The sequence below is a fragment of the Equus asinus genome, chromosome 14 (assembly GCF_041296235.1).
Source record: "Equus asinus isolate D_3611 breed Donkey chromosome 14, EquAss-T2T_v2, whole genome shotgun sequence".
Lineage (NCBI taxonomy): Eukaryota > Metazoa > Chordata > Mammalia > Perissodactyla > Equidae > Equus > Equus asinus.
In genome coordinates this window covers 48531019-48546574 of record NC_091803.1, presented here as the reverse complement: position 1 = coordinate 48546574, position 15556 = coordinate 48531019, and the positions used below count along the sequence as shown (strand labels likewise).

Genomic DNA, 15556 nt, shown 5'->3' with positions numbered 1-15556 from the left:
CACGGAAACCTCCCAGGTCAGCCCTTCTCACCACCTGGCCCACACCTGTCCTTACACCAGGGTCCCGGGGGCTCCCTGCATCCGCGGTTGCCCCCTACCGTCCATCCTCCTAACTACACCCAGGGTGGACTTTTAAAACGAGACTGCCCTCGGTCACTCATTTTTCACTCTGCCTAATATTTCCATTTGCCGTCTGACATATTGTGCATATACTTTATTTGCCTCCCTGATGTGTGAGCAGAGGCTTTATCTGCTTCATTCTCCGCCCTGGAAGAGCGCTTGCAGCACGCAGCAGGCAGTTATTTAACGTATGTTGAATGAATAAATGTTTCCCCACAATGACCGCCCAGGTTGAAAGGAATCTCCTTGTGAGGTCTTTCCAGATCACTCCCCAACGCTGCCAACAGGACGTTCTGCCAAGCAGGAAGGTTCCATATCTGCGCTGTGCATTATGGCAGCCACGAGCCGCAGGAAGCTATCGAGTTCTTGAAAAGAGGCGAGCGCGACCAAGGAACGAATCGTTCCTTTCATTTGATTTCAGCTGATTTACGGAGCCACCTGTGGCGGGTGGTCACCGTGTTGAACGGTGCAGCTCCTATTCCAGGACGCTGTTTCACTGACACCGCCGCATTCATCAATGCCCGACATCACCAGAGTTGCTACTGCTTCCTTGTGGGTGGTGCGTTTCCCCGCAAAGGTCTTGGCTTGGGGAGAGCCGCGCCTCGCCCGGGGATGAGGAGCAAGGCGGGACACGCGCTCGGCGCTCAGCAGGTATGGCGGGGGTGCGCACGCGGGGCGCTCGGGAAACGATGGATCTCGGGAGCCTAGGGAGAGCTGGAGAGACCCCTCGGAGGGAGATGCGACGCGGGGGCAGACGGAACGCGGGCGAGGGCCCGCGCGCAGGTACCGGCTCCCGGCCACACTGGGGGACGCGCCCCCGCCCCCGGGTAACCACGCCCCCGCCGGGCTCCGCCCCCATGCGCAGGCGCTGGCGCAGATGCGGCCCCGCCCCGAGCCTCTTCCGGTTCCCGGGCTTCACGGCAGATTCGTCACATCGGCGGGCCGGGACCGGCCCCACAGGCTCTAAAAAATTCAGCGGCAGCTCTTCCCGGGCCCAGGGAGCTTGTGCTACGCGGCTGCGCGCTGGGCCGCGAACAGAGCACGGAGCTGGCCTCGGCCGCCGTGGCGAATCGGCGGGGCTTGAGCGCGCCGCGGCGACTCCGGGGACCGAGTAGGCGCGCGCCTTCCCGAGACCCCTGCCCGCCGCCGAGACCCCTGTCGGCCCCGAGGGCCCTGTCGGCTCCCGCCCGCCCCGAAAGCCTCTTCCCGCCGCACCACGAGGTGGGCTGCGGGCGCACGCTGGGGCGGGACGGGGACAGGCTGCACGCCGCGCGCGGAGCGCACGTTGACGGGCTGGGCGCGGAGGCCCCAGGCTCGTGGGGACTCGTCTTGGGCCCTGAGGCAGCCGTAGCTAGTGGCTGAGTGGTCTGGTGACACACAGGTCCCTACTTAATGGTACTGTCCTGCAGGGGCGCCCCACCCCTAGTAAATACCACCTCCAGATGGGCTTGGTTCCTGGGAAGGAAGGCAGCTTGGCAAGGTGGACCGCATGGATGCTGCAGGGCGTTGGGGGTGCTGACGGGTCCTTCCAGACCGGGGTCTCCCGACCTGGCGCTGTTGACATTTGGGTTTGGATAGTCCTCTGCTGTGGGGGCTGTCTTGCGCATATGGGAGTTGACCAGCACCCCTGGCCTCTACCACCCACCTAGCCACCAGTAGCACCCCCAGTTGTGACAACCAAAGATGTCTCCAGACACTGGCACGTGCGCCTGGGGCACGGTTGCCCTACTGTAGAGGATACCACGGAGGGCCTCAGGCCGTGAAATGGGCTCTTGGTGAAAACAATGACAGATGCTGGAGGGGGAGGATACTGCTGGGTGACAGCGGGGGTGAGGAGGAATGGGATCCCTAGGAAGCCAAATACTGGGGGCCAGAGAGTGGGGTTTCTGAGACTACGTGGAAAATACTTCCTTATCCGAGACTGAGTCCGTGTGGCTGCAGACAGCTCCTCTGACTTCTCATGTGCCTTTCCTGTGAGCTCCAGGATGGACCCAGCGCTCTCTGCGGTCCGGCTCAGCGTCCGGGAAGCCGTGCACACCCTTTCATCTGAGGATGGCGGCCGAATCTTCTCCACTCTGGGGTCCCTGAAGCGGTATCTTGGCCAGACAGAGAACCCAGCCCTCCCTGGGGAGCAGGAGGAGTTTGCCAGGGTCCACTTTTCCGCCTTTCTCAGATGTCTTGTCAGCAAGCTGAGCCCGGACTGGCTGGAGCTGCTCCCCGATGGCCAGTTGGAGGAGCTATGGGCCAGCTTCTTCCTAGAGGGCCCGGCCGACCAGGCCTTCCTGGTGCTGATGGAGTCCATCGAGGGCACTGCCGGGTGAGTGGGGCTGGGTCTGATTATGGGGTCGCTTGTAACGTCCCAAGCATAAGTGTGCCCTGAGGATTGCGAACCAACAAGTTTTCCAAATTCTGTGAGAATTTAGCATCCTGAAAGGCGAGAGAGTAGAATCTGCCCACGGCAGAGTGCCTGAGAATTAAAAGCAGTTTGTGTTCATCTCTCCAATTGGAGGGCCTTTGCTCTCTGTCCTGCCTTGGAGGGGAAGGGGAGGGAAGGAGCATTCGGATCTGGCCGGTGAGGCAGTGGCTTAGCTCCAGACGTCGTTGACACCGGTCCGCAGTGGACGTCACCAACGTCCTGGGGCCCTTTCCTTCCCTCTGGCTCCCAGCTCTGCAGTGCGGACCCCCAGGTACTGCAGCACAGTCACAGGGACTTCTTGCTCCAGATTCAGCATCGGAGCACACGACAGTCCGTGTGGGGATGGCGTGTCGTGGTGAAGCTGGGTTTTCAGTGGTTGCTGTGATAAAGAGCAAGCACCGCGTGAAAATCGGTGTGGGGCAGGAGAGGAGGGTGGTGGTGTCTGGTGTGATCCCAAGGTGGGGAAGCCGCCCTGGGCCCAGCAGGCGCTCACGTCCCACTAGTAATTGTGGCTCTTTAGCAGTGGGATTTAAATACTTTTTCTTTCCATGTGTGTGCAGGACACAAGTGCCGAATAAGTTGTTGGGATTACCTGTTTAATGATGACTGTCGTTACTCCTTTTGGCTGGGGGCGCCGAGGAGGAGGGGATTTGGGGCTGTGCCCATCACACGTGCTCTTGGTTCAGCCCGAGCTTCCGTCTGATGAAAATGGCGCAGCTGCTGGCCAGGTTCCTGAGTGCAGGCAGGATGGCGGCCGTGCTGGAGGGTCAGTGTTGGCAGCACACGGAGTCGGCCTCGCCCCTGCTCCAGGAGACGCTCCTCATCAGGGTGGTGACCCTGCCTGATCGGCTGGGCAACCGTCTGCAGCGGGAGAGCCTGGCCGTGTTCTTGCCCCAGAACTACTTCCCTCTGCTCGGCGAGGAGATTGTGCGGGTGCTGCAGGCTGTTGTGGACTCTCTCCGAGGTAGGGCCCCTCTGCGGCGTCCATCCTGAACCATCTCCTGGGGCCACCATCCCCTCCTCCTTCTCTGACCTCTCCTGGTGGGGACTTTGGAGTCTCTGGGCCCTGCAGTCGGCGGGTCAGACGTTGTCTCCTGTTGGAGGCAGTAGTGACCCCCACCCTGAAGTTTCACTCACTTCTCGGCTGTGGCCCTTGGAGGTGAGCTGCCCTTGATGCCTTCTGCTCTTGGTCGGCATGCGGTGAAGCTGTCCAGATGGGGCTGCTCCCCACCTGGCCCCTCGCTCAGTGCAAGAAAGGGTCTTACTGGGCTGTTGGTGGGATTTGGCTTCTCCCTGTGGGCTGGGGTCTGCCTCAGCTGTCTGGCACTGGTCATCTTGGGCGCCTGGTGTCAGGAGAGCAACGTGGAGGAGCTCCTTCTCTGGCTTCTGGAGCGGCTGCTGTGGGCCGGCTCTGAGGGGCTTCCTGCGCTTGGTGGCACAGTGGGGGCGGCTTCTTGCTCACCCTCTCCTTAATCACAAAGTCTTTGGGGCATCAACAACGTGGCTGCCCCACCTGTAAGTTTCAGGAAGTCGGGGCCGAGGGAGCCCCCTGCGCCTGGGCGTCAGGTGGAGGAGCTTTGCCTCCCCTGCGGTGTGGCCCTGCCCTCTCCGCGGCCCTGCTTTGTGTCTGAGAGATGCCCCAGCTCGGTGTATAGCCTGGAGGAGGCTGACCCCAGCCCAAGCCCTCATCCCGCCCGGATCCTTGCACTGACCGCCCAGGTGCCCCTCTGGTCTTTTCCAGCAGAGCAGCTGGGGATGCTGTTGACAGAGAAGCCACGCCTGTGCTCTCTGCTCAGAACCCTCTGGCAGCTCCCGCCTCCCCCAGCTCCAGGCAAGCCCGTGCCGCCATCCTGCTCTCCGGCTCACTCAGCTTCTGTCACATGTTCATGCAAGTGTCACTTTTCAGGGACGCCTTCCCGGTCCCCCGGTGGAAGGCCCACGCTCCTTGTCTCCACCCCGCCCTTCTTTCCGCGGAACCAGCCTCCTGTAAGGAGCTGAGGCGCAGACTGGGCTGTGCGCGCCCGGGGGTGCTTGTCTGCTCCTTGCACAGTGGGTCCTCCTACTCAGGGTCATGATTGTTCCATGCTTGTTGAGAGAAATGCACTTAACAGTGGTGGCCGTGGGCTTGTTAGCTGCGCCAAGTCACGCCGGTGGCGGGCTGTGCTCCTGTCCGCCTCTGGTTTAAGGCAAGCGCGTGCCCCTCTGATACAGAGAGCCCGCCACCTGCCCTTCTCTTTGGGTCTCCTGGGGGACCTGGGACTGGTGGCGGAAGCTGTGGTTTCACCAGGGTTCCTGCCGGGAGGAGTGGAGCTCGCAGGAAGCCTCATGGCAGAGGGCTGCCCGGGAGCCTGGCGGGCGGGCGGCCAGAGTGCGGCATCGAGTCCCCCCCGCCTGCCCCGCCTGCTCTTCTGCCCGTAGTTGGGCTTTTCACGGAGGGTGAGGGGACAGGCGGGAGGTCTGTGCTGCTCTGGGTGGGTGCGGTCCCCCTCGTGTCCACACCACCCTCTGCTGTCTGCTGTCTTGTGCTGCCTGAGGCCCTTCACGCATGTTGCCTTGTGGAGTCCCCGTGAGCGCCCGTCACTGTCGTGGGTGAGGGAGCCGTGGCGAGGTGAGGCATGCGCCTGCATCCGTCCCGCCCTGGGGTACAAAGTGGGCCGGGCTGCCCAGCCCCGCTGCTCCATGCTGGGAGGTGCTGCAGGATGTTCTGGGTGTGTCTAGAGCACAGCTGCTTCAGCCTGGGCGGTGGCGTTCCGTCTCTGCAGGATCTCACACACACACTGCGTTTCCCTCTGCGCGTGGGTGCTGTCCATCTTCTGGTTGGTTCCATCATCCTGGCTCTTCTGGTGCCCCATCTTCTCCTTGTGCCAATGTCCTCGACTCCTCCCTGTGGGCAGCTCCAAGCTCCCACCTGCCCCTCGCAGCTGACCACCTCGGCCAGGCCCCCTCGTGCCTTCTTCTTCCCGGTGCTACCATGCTCATCTCTGCTTCAGAGATCGTTGTGGTTAAGCGAGTGAATACGTGTAAAGCTTTTTAAATGGTTATTATTATTGGCTCTTTAAGTTAGAAACAGTCCTATTGAGATGTTGGTTGGAATTCGATTGACTGAATTGGCATTTTTACAACTCGGAGTCCGCCTGCGCAGGAACAAGGTCCGTCTTCACTGAGTCAGGTGTTCTGTGATGGCCTGACTGCTGCCCTCTTTTAAAATCGCGTTTTCCCTCCTGTCCCAGGTGGCCTGGACTGCTCTGTCTCCTTCGTGTCTCAGGTCCTCGGGAAAGCCTGTGTCCACGGGAGGCAGAGTGAGTGTGTCCTGTCTGGGGAGGAGCTGCAGCACGTCCTGGTCCTCTCCCTGCCCCTCCTGTGGGCCGTCCCGGGAGGGGGCGGGGCACGGTTGGGGAGGGTGAGAGAATCTCTGTGAGGCCTGGCCCTGGGTGGGCTGGTGTCGGCTGTCCTGGACCCCTGGGCAGGCGCTTGGCTGTGCGACTGGTGGGCCTGTGGGCTGCAGACACTGGATGCCCCACAGCCCCAGGCTCAGGGCCTCCATGTGCTTCCCCGCAGAGGAGATCCTGGGCGTGCTGGTGCCCCGGCTGATGGCGCTCACCCAGGGCAGCTGCCTCTGGCAGCGGGTCTGCTGGCGCCTGGTGGAGCGCGTGCCCGACCGGGCCATGGAGGCCGTGCTGACGGGGCTCGTGGAGGCTGCCCCGGGGTAAGAAGCCAGGTGCCCCCCGCTGTAGATGCTTCTCTCCCAGGAGGGCAGAGGGGGATCTGGATGATCTCACCTGCCATTCCTCCGTCTGTATGTAGTCATTGCTCTCGGGCCATGGGCAGTGGTCCCTCCATCTGGTGGCTGGGCCTTTCTTAGAGTCACTGTTTGAGGCTGGCCGTTAGCTATGCCAGTGCACATCTGTCAGGGGCCCCCCAACCTGCTCCTGGAACCTCCACGTGTCGTCCTCACCTGGCTGGATCAAGACTAATGCTGCAGTCCCCTCTGCTGAGGCCCACGGCGTAGCCGTGTCCCACCTGCTTGGGGCCTGCCCTCCCTGTGCTTTCACAGTAGCCACTGTCCCCATCAGCATGGCCCCCATGCCTCAGGTCCATGCACGGACACTGAGGCCGTCTCCATGGCCCTTTCACCCTCCACAGGGTTGTGACAAGTCTCCTTTGTACACGCCTTTGTGTGCGTGCGCATGCCCATCTGTAGGCTGCATTCCCAGACACGGGTGCTGGGTCTTTGAACTGTCGTCGACAGTGCCTTCAGACCATCTCCCCGGCGGGCATGTTCGTGCCTGTTTCTCTGCCAGAAACACTTTCTCCTGGTGTGTCTGCGTTTCTTGGGCTCTGGGTGCAGCCGGTGTGTGAAGGCATCTGTGTTTCTCTCTGTGAACTGTCGGATCATGTGTTTCACTTGCTTGTATGCTGGGCTCCTGGCCCTCGTGTACCTGCGAAAGCTATGTGCGGCGGGGGGGGGGCCCTCCCCGCACCGCCATGCGCTGCAGGTCTCTTCAGGGTCACCACTGAGGCTTCAGGCTCCTCTGTCCCCCCGTGTCGTGCTCCCTGCTCCTAGGTTGTAGGTTGGTTTGCGTGGGTTTTCCTTCTCTGCTTTTTCAGTGTTCTTACTCTTTTTTTCCTGTCTTTTAATCTTCATGTCTATGAACAAATAGAATTTTGGAAAGGAGGGAGGGAGAATTGCAGCCTCCCCTCTCTGCAGGCTGGCTTCAGGGTTTGTCGGGCTCTCACTCACTGACGGAAGCAGGGGTCTTAGTCTAGATCAGGGGTCTGCAAACTATGGCCTTAGAGCCAAACCCGGCCTGCCCTGTGTTTCTATAAATAAAGTTTTATCAGCACACAGCCATGCTCATTCATATACATATCTGCCGGTGGCTGCTTCTGGTACAGCAGCTCTATAGAGCCTGATGGCCCATAACCCTAGAATGTTCGCTCTCTGGCCCTTCACAGAAAAGGCCTGGCTACCTCGCTCTGGATGAAGCATCTAACCCTGACTCAGTCAGAGCAGGGAAGGGACGTCCTCTTGCGTTGAGATGCTGGACTCTCCGTGGTTTCCACATTTATCGGGAGGAGCGAGAATCAGGACCCACTCAGAGCTGAAGTACTTGCCTGGGCTCCCTGGTGGTTAGCGCAGATCCCAGGGTCCAGCCCAGATCTGTTGGGATCTGGGGTTCATGCCCCTCCCGCCCCCAACTGCCTTGCAGGCCTGAAGTCCTCTCTCGACTGTTGGGGAACCTGGTGATGAACAGCAGGAAGGCCCAGTTTGTGCTGACTCAGAAGCTTCTGTTCCTACAGTACCGATGCACGGTGAGGGTGTGGGCTGGGGGCCGCCGGGTCCCGGGAGAAGTGACGTAGAAGCGAGTGGAGTGGGAGCGGTGCTCAGCTGCCCGGCTTTTGTCGCAGACGCCCATGCTGCAGAGCCTGCTGGGGTACCTGGCCACGGACAGCCAGCGGCGCCCGCTCCTTGTACAGGTAAGCGCTGTCTGGTCCTCCGTCCCTGCAGTGTCCGGGAGCACTTTCTGGAAAAGGAAGAGAGAGCATTCCTGCCAGGAACAGAGGGTGCTGGTACCGCCTCCCTGGGGCTGGCAGTGGGTGACAGGTGCTAGTGAGGACAGTGGCACTGAGGCCTGCATGGCCTCAGGCTGTGCCAGGGAGGCAGGTGGGCTGTCTGACAGGCTGGGCCGTGCTGCCGCCAGGCACTGAAGGAGCTCCTGGAGACGTGGGGCAGCAGCAGCGCTGTCCGCCACACGCCCCTGCCGCAGCAGCGCTATGTCAGCAAGGCTGTGCTCATCTGCCTGGTGCACCTGGGGGACGCGGAGCTCCACGACAGCCGGGACGGTGAGCAGGCGGCGCGGGCACCCTGCTGCTGTCCCTGGATGCCTCCCAGCACTCAGTGTGCATGCCTCGCTGCTTCCAGAGTTGCTGGCCAGCCTGATGGCGGGAGTGAAGTGCCGCCTAGACAGCAGCCTGCCCCCCGTGCGCCGCCTGGGCATGGTCGTGGCCGAGGTGGCCAGCACCCGCATCCACCCCGAGGGGCCTCCCCTGAGGTTCCAGGTGAGCGAGGGCTGTGCCCTCCGTGGTCTCCCCACTGCTGTCACTCCAGCCCCGATGTCACCTCACCTTCTTGGGTCCAGGCCCACAGAACACCTGCATGTTGGCATCAGATTGCCCTGGCGGTCCTGCTGAGGGTCGAGGCTCGGGGGGCAGTGGGGGCATAACTGGACAGGTCCTGCCTGAGCATGTGCCCCCAAGGTGGGGTTCCCTGGCGGGTTTGAGAGTGTTTTCTCCAGACAGGACTCTCCGGCAGCCCCAGGCTGTGGTGGATAGTGGACAGGCGTCCCCTCCCCTCCATCTGCTGAGCCCTCGGGGACATCCTCCGGGGCGTTGCCATGTCTGCTCTGGCCCCCGGGATTCTCATCTCCCTCAGGAGGGGTGGGCCCCTCTGGCCGTCAGCATACCCGGGGCCGCCTTCTGCCCAGGCAGAGACTTGGGAAGTGGCTCTGAAAGGCTGCTGGCTGTCAGAGGCCGGGCGAGGCCTGGCTGGGGTACCAGCTGCGGGCTGTGATGGGAGGGCCTCAGATGAGCCCTGGCTCGGCTGCTCCAGCTGCTCCCAGCCCCGCCGACTCCAGCTTCTCTACACTGCAGTATGAAGAGGATGAACTGAGCCGAGAGATGCTGGCTTTGGCCACCTCCCGGCCTGTGGCTGACGGCTCCTTGGAGACAGGGTGAGGGTCTCTGCTCCGTGGTCCTCACCCTGAGCTCTGGGTTGATTGGCTGGGCAGGGGTTGGGCAGTTCCTGTGCAGGTGTTAACTCTCATCACTCTGGACTCCGTTGCTGAGACAGAAGCTGAGAAGACTCAGGTGGGGGTGGAAAGAATGTTTCCTTGAGAAGCGTGGGTTCTGGGACCAGAAACTCCTTTGGGGCATCCCTGAAGGGCTCCCTCTTTGTTTTGCAAAAGCCCGTCAGTTCCTCCAGTTGCTGCAGATACCCCTGACAAAGAGCCTGAAGAAAGCGACATCCCCCAGCCACCGCCGGACGGCTCCGACTCCGAGCTGGACAGGTGGGCAGGGAGGGGGGTGGGAGCGCAGAGATGCGGGAGCAGCTGGTGGGGTCAGAGCCCTGAGGGCGAGCATCTCGAGGTTGCAGGTCAGCCTTGCAGAGCCACGCCGAGCTCTCGGGCCTTCCTCCTGCTAAAAGAAGTGGGCGGGGCTCTCAGCTCCACTCCAGCCTTGGCCCCTTGGTTCTTCCTGAAGCTTCAGACTTGGGGCTGAATTTTGGTGATGCAGGAGCAGGGCCTGGTGGTGGAGGGCGCCTCCCTGCCTGTTGTCTGCTCCTGGGCAACTGGCGTGCCTCACGAGTCTGTGCTACCTCCACAGCGATGACGAGTTTGTCCCTTATGACATGTCAGGGGACCAAGAGCTGAAGAGCAGCAAGGCGCCCATGTACGTCCGGGACTGCGTGGAAGGTGGGCCTCTCCCCACGGCGTTGCCCCTCTGAGCACAGCCCTGTCCGTGTCCCGGAGGGGTCACCTTTTGCCCAGTGCCCAGACTCTGGCTGCCAGCTCCACCTTGCTCAAGGCCGAGCCTGAGGACTGACAGAGGCCCCTCTGGGTTTGTGCAGCCCTGACCACGTCTGAGAACTGGGAGCGCTGGGAGGCGGCCCTGCGGGCCCTGGAAGGGCTGGTCTTCAGGAGCCCGGCTGCCACTCGGGAGGTGAGCGGCTGGGGAGGGTTAACTGTCAGCTTACGGGAGGTGGGTGACATCTTGGAAGGGACATGTGCCATTAGGGAACCCGATCTGACTCGAGTGTGTGCCTCAGTGGTTCTGTGTCCCCTGAGGAGGCCTGTGGCCAAGGCCTCCGCTGGGATGGGGAGGTGGAGGGCACGAGGCCCGGGCTCTTTGAGACGTGTCCCTTTTGTGGTAAGGCAGGCCAAGGGCTGCGGAGGGCAGGCCCGGGGCTGACGGCATCTCATCCCCCTGTGCAGGTGAGCGTGGAGTTGGCCAAGGTGCTGCTGCACCTGGAGGAGAAGACGAGCGTGGCGGGATTTGAGGGGCTGCGCCAGAGAGCCCTGGTGGCCGTCACGGTCACAGACCCGGCCCGGGTGAGTCTCGGCAGCTGTACAGAGCCCAAGGTCGTGTCCCCCCACGCCCGGTAGTGTCCATGTTGGGGCCCTACCTCCGGGGTCCTGGCCCACAGTGGCCTCTCATTTGCCCGCCTTAGGTAGCGAAGTATCTGACCTCACAGTTCTACGCCCTCAACTACAGCCTCCGGCAGCGCATGGACATTCTGGATGTAAGTGCGCCCGCGCCCTCTGTCCCTTTGTCAGGCCCAAGCTGCCCTAACATGAGGGGCCAGGCCTGGCACAAAGCCCCTGAGAGGAGCAGGCGTTTGGTGAAATCTGTGTGGACAGGACCAGAGGCCTCTCTGAGTCCCTTGTTGCTGGACCCGAGAGGCTGGGACTGGCGTCTGTCTGACATTTTCCTGACAGCGCATGGCATCTAGTAGGGGCTTTGGCAGCTGCATTCTTTGTTTTAAGTAACAGCTTTATTGAGATATAATTCACACACACCATAAAATTTCCATTTTAAGATAAGCTAAATGGGGTATATTCATACAATGGAATATTATCTGGCCCTAAAAGGGAAGAAAATTCTGACACCTGCTACAGCGTGGAGAAACATGGAGGACATGAGGCTCAGTGAAATAAGCCAGACACAAAAAGACAGATACTGTACGATTCCACTTCTGTGAGGTCGCCAGAGGCGTCAAATGCACAGAGACAGAGAGTAGAAGGGTGGATGCCGGGGGCTGAGGAGGGCAATGGGGGGTGTTGTTTATCGGGACAGAGCTTCAGTTTTGTAAGATGCAAAAGTTATGGGGATAAATGGTGGCGATGGTTGCACAACAACGTGCATGTGGTTAATGCCACCGACCTGTAAACTTAACATGGTTAAGGTGGTAAATGTTATGTGTGTTTTCTAACAGCAAAACAGAAAGGCTAGGACAACACAAAAAACTCACTGTTTTAATGTTTACAGTTCAGTGGCATTTGGCATATTCACGATGTCATGTGACCATCACGTCCATCTACTTCCAGAACACTCTGTGTCAGCCCCACAAGATAGCCCCGTTGCACTCCCTCCCCTCCCCCAGCCCCAGGAAGCACCAGTCTGCCCCCTGTCGCTGTGGATTTGCCTGTCCTGGGTGCTTCCTGTAAAAGTCACACGTGTGGCCTCCTGGCCCTGACTTCTTTCATCGTGTTTTTGGGGCCCGTCCACCTGCAGCCTGGGTCAGGACTTCGTTCCGTTTCCTGTGAGGCAGGGGTGGCCAGATTGGACAAGCTTTGGGAAGGGAAGTGGCCCCGGGCGGGAGCAAAGGCACTGGCTTGTCACTAGGGAGCACGCCTGCCTTCCCCTCCCATCTCCCCCAGTGAAGTGATCCTGAGATACTTGGAAGCGACTTTCCACGTGGTTCCCGGAACCTCCCCTGCACAGACTGCCGGGGCCACCAGCTCCGACGGGGTGAGGGGGAGCTTCAGGGGCGCTTCTCCAGAGTGATGGCGGCTGCCCTGGCTTTTTCCCCTCCTCCAGGTCCTGACTCTGGCCGCCCAGGAGCTGTCTCGGCCTGGGCGCCTTGGGAGGGCGCCCCAGCGTGGCTCCCCTGGTCCTGCCTCCCAGCCCAGCAGTGCTGTGGCTCCTGCCTGGCGCGCGGTCGTGGAGGAGCGGATCAGAAGCAAGACTCGGCGGTTCTCGAAGGTCAGCCAGGACCAGGGTCGGGTCTTTGTGGGTGGGGGCTTTGGGCAGGCTGGCCGAGTGGCCGGCTACTTCTAGGTGCTGTGTGCACTGAGGGGCAGTGTCAAGGCTGGTGTTCCTTGAAGAGAGAGCTTTCCGCACAAACCTAATGAATGATGGGGCCCTCAGACTGGAGTAGTTTAAGCTGTGAGTGCAGACATGGTCATGAGAAAAGCCCGAGAATTCTGCGTCAGCAACAATGACCTGAGGTGTGCTGTCGCTGGGGTCCATCTGGGCTGTGCTGCTCTTGCCCCCGGGACGTTTGGCCTTGGTTGTCACTGGGGGTTGGGTGCTGCTGGCATCCGGTGGGTGGGGCCCGGAAGACCGCTCCTCCCATGATGCATGGGACTGCCCCTCACGAGAAGCCTGCAGCCTGAGTGTCCAGTGTGAGGTTGCATGGGGAGGGCTGCGCTCCACACCTGGTGGCGCCCCGTGACCACCGCCTGTTTGGCAGGGCTCTGTGGGGCGGGGACCGGCCGCTGGCCCCAATGAATTCAACTCAGTTGCTGGCTACTTCTTCTTCCCCCTCGTTCAACATTTTGACAGGTGGGTGGCTGGCCTGTGCTTTGGGGAACAGGGCTCTGGACACCCCGACAGACAAAAGGCTTCCAGGGTAGGGACTGTGGGGCTCAGGGCAACAGTGGGGTCACAACTTTGGCTTAGTTGTTTGTAGCTTAAATTAAATGACGTGGTGAGGGCCCTAAGCGTCATGGTCCCTGTCAGATGTTGGGTTCATGGTAGGGCCCCAACGTGCCTGGCTCTGCCTGCTCTCACTTGCCGCCTCGTCCCATCTCAGCCCGAGCAGGCTATGGACGTTGCCGCAGCACCAGTGCAGGGGAGGGGAGTGTGGCGATGGTGGGGGCTGGAGCCTGGGCCCTTCCCTGTGGAGCAGGGCTGAGGCTGCGCCTTTGCTGCATGTGGCCTTGGAGGCGGCAGCCCTGCTCCCGTGAGAGCCGCTGGCCCCCCAACCCAAGTCCAGGCTGGTGCCCACAGCCCTGCAGAGCAACTGGGGCTCTGTCCAATGCCTTCTCCTTAGAGCTCTGGGTACCACGTGGGGACAGGCGGGGGGAGGAGTGTCCAGGACCTAGGGTGTCGCTGGGTCCCAGGAGGTGGGGGAGCCAGCCCTGAGTGCCTGACCTGCACCATTCACTGGATTCTGTGTTGTAGGCCTCTGGTGACCTTTGACCTTTTGGGAGATGACCAGTTGGTTCTGGGGAGACTGGCCCACACCTTGGGGGCCCTGATGTACCTGGCTGTGAATACCACGGTGAGCTGGGAGACAGCAGCTGATGGCCCCACCTTGCGTGCAGTGTGTGCCTGCGGTCCTTTCTCCCCGTGAGCCTCACCTCGGCCCTGGGGACAGGAGTGTTTGGACCTGAAGATGGCATCTGAGGTGGGGACTGCTGGGTGCCAGGATCCTTGCCCACCAGCCTCTGCTATTTCAGGTGGCTGTGCCCATGGGCAAGGCCCTGCTGGAGTTCGTGTGGGCCCTTCGCTTCCATGGAGACGCGTGAGTGGCTGCGGGGCTGAGGGCAGGGGTCCCACATGGATGCAGCACAGGGGGTGGCTCTGAATCCTGCTGGAAAGTGAACAGCAGGAGCTGGCAGTGGCCCCAGGGCTGGCTGAGAGGCAGCTTGCCTGCAGTTCCTAAGCAGGAAGGAAGGGGGCTGAGCAGGGCCGAGGGGCTTTTGTTGCCGGGGGTCTGTTGTACTGGGGGGAGAAGTGGGGTCTCCCTGGTCTGGGGCGGGTGCGTGCTGGACTGGGGCCCCGTTTGGGCTCAGGCCTCCCGCCTTGCTCGGCAGCTACGTGCGCCGGGGCTTGCTGTCCGCCGTCTCCTCCGTCCTCCTCAGCGTTCCGGCTGAGAGACTGCTGGCGGACCTGCCGGACGAGCTGCTGGAAGCCCGGGCCTGGCTGGCGGGTGAGCGCTGGGCCGTGGTGGGAGGCAGGCAGGCAGGAGGCAGGTGTAGTCCCAGCAGCCATGAGGGCCTGTGGAGCCGTGCGGAGGCCCCGGAGCTGAGCAAGACCCAGTCCAAGGGCCAGCGTTTGTCGTGTCCCCAGTGTGGGGGTGGGGGGACGGCCATCAGAGGGCACTGGAGTCCTACAGGGGCACCTCAGAGAAGGCACCCTGTCATGAGAGATGGCGTCTGTTTATTCTGGAAAATTCCAAATCTTTGGAAGGGTTACAAGGTGAGCACCATGGACCCTCGCCAGATTCACCAAATATTAGCATTTTGCCACATTTTGCCCCTGACCACGTTCTTTTCATAAAATGTGTTGCGGCCAGTGTGGCCTCCCACCTTTGGTACTTGAGCTGGCCCCCAGAGCCAGCACACCCCTTCCACCTTGGGCTCACAGCTGGGACTGGACCCCCCTATCTGTGGCCACTCGAAGGCCCAGTGGTTCCCATGGTGGCCTTTTTCCTTCCTTTCTGCCGGATCCCAGGTCCGGGTGAGGCTTCTCCACAACCTTGAGCTCCCCAGGCTCCCTTAGTCCAGCTCGTCCCCATGTCTTTGGTTGTGTGGGTCCCCCTCAGCGTGGGCTTCTCTGGTCATGTCTAGTTAGGTGTGTCAGGATGGCTCTGGGCTGGGACAGGTCCTCTTCAGGGCCTCGTGCTCCAGGTGTGTGGCATCCAGTGTCCCAGGATGGGTTCTGAGGTCTTGGGAAGCAGGCACCATCCCAGGGCTGAGAGGGGCGACCCTGAAGTGACTGCTGGGGACCATATGTCTGTCCTGTCCTGCCACCTCCCGGTCACCATCACCTGGCAGGGTTCCCAGCCCCAGGTGGAGGGGAACGTGGCTCTGCACAGGGACAGTAAGGAGCCCTCTGCTGGCATCTGAGGTGCTTCTATCAGCAGGGACCTCAGTGCGAGGGTTCTGGTGCCATGTGGCCAAGGCCCATGTGGTCCGTTCATGAGACGTAAATGAAAGGAAACTGAAGAGGGTGGGCCTGCCCAGCGTCGAGTGACGCTGCCTGTGTTCTGTGTTGATTTTCATCTTTGGCAGACGTGGCTGAGAAGGATCCGGACGAAGACTGCAGGATGCTGGCGGTGAAGGCGCTGCTGCTTTTGGAGAAACTCAAAGACAAACTCCTCCCCCTTTCTTTCCCTTAGCCCCCAGCACCCTCCTGGCGCCAGTCCCACTGGGAGAGGTGAAGGCTCGGGGTGCCAAGCACAAGGCCCGAGGAGGGAGCCCAACATGCAGTTTTGTGGTCCGGCCAGCTCGT

At 61.4% G+C, this 15556-nt stretch overlaps 1 protein-coding gene across 2 annotated transcripts; it reads left to right on the top strand.

Annotated features, from left to right (window-relative positions):
• The first annotated feature begins 1012 nt into the window (after window positions 1-1012).
• Window positions 1013-15477, top strand: TELO2 (telomere maintenance 2). Of its 2 annotated transcripts, none has more exons than XM_014848927.3 (21): window positions 1013-1341; window positions 2105-2437; window positions 3223-3500; window positions 5767-5835; window positions 6095-6242; window positions 7747-7849; window positions 7946-8014; window positions 8239-8380; window positions 8460-8596; window positions 9188-9267; window positions 9502-9603; window positions 9920-10008; window positions 10164-10255; window positions 10528-10644; window positions 10764-10835; window positions 12134-12298; window positions 12789-12880; window positions 13502-13601; window positions 13780-13844; window positions 14137-14252; window positions 15337-15477. In XM_014848927.3, exons 2-21 carry the CDS (start codon window positions 2106-2108, stop codon window positions 15441-15443), a joined length of 2475 nt encoding a protein of 824 aa, XP_014704413.3. In that variant the 5' UTR covers window positions 1013-1341; window position 2105; the 3' UTR covers window positions 15444-15477. The 2 variants fall into 2 exon arrangements, with proteins under 2 accessions (XP_014704413.3, XP_070341362.1); XM_070485261.1 differs by having other exon boundaries at window positions 1209-1341; window positions 2099-2437.
• The last annotated feature ends 79 nt before the right edge of the window (window positions 15478-15556 follow it).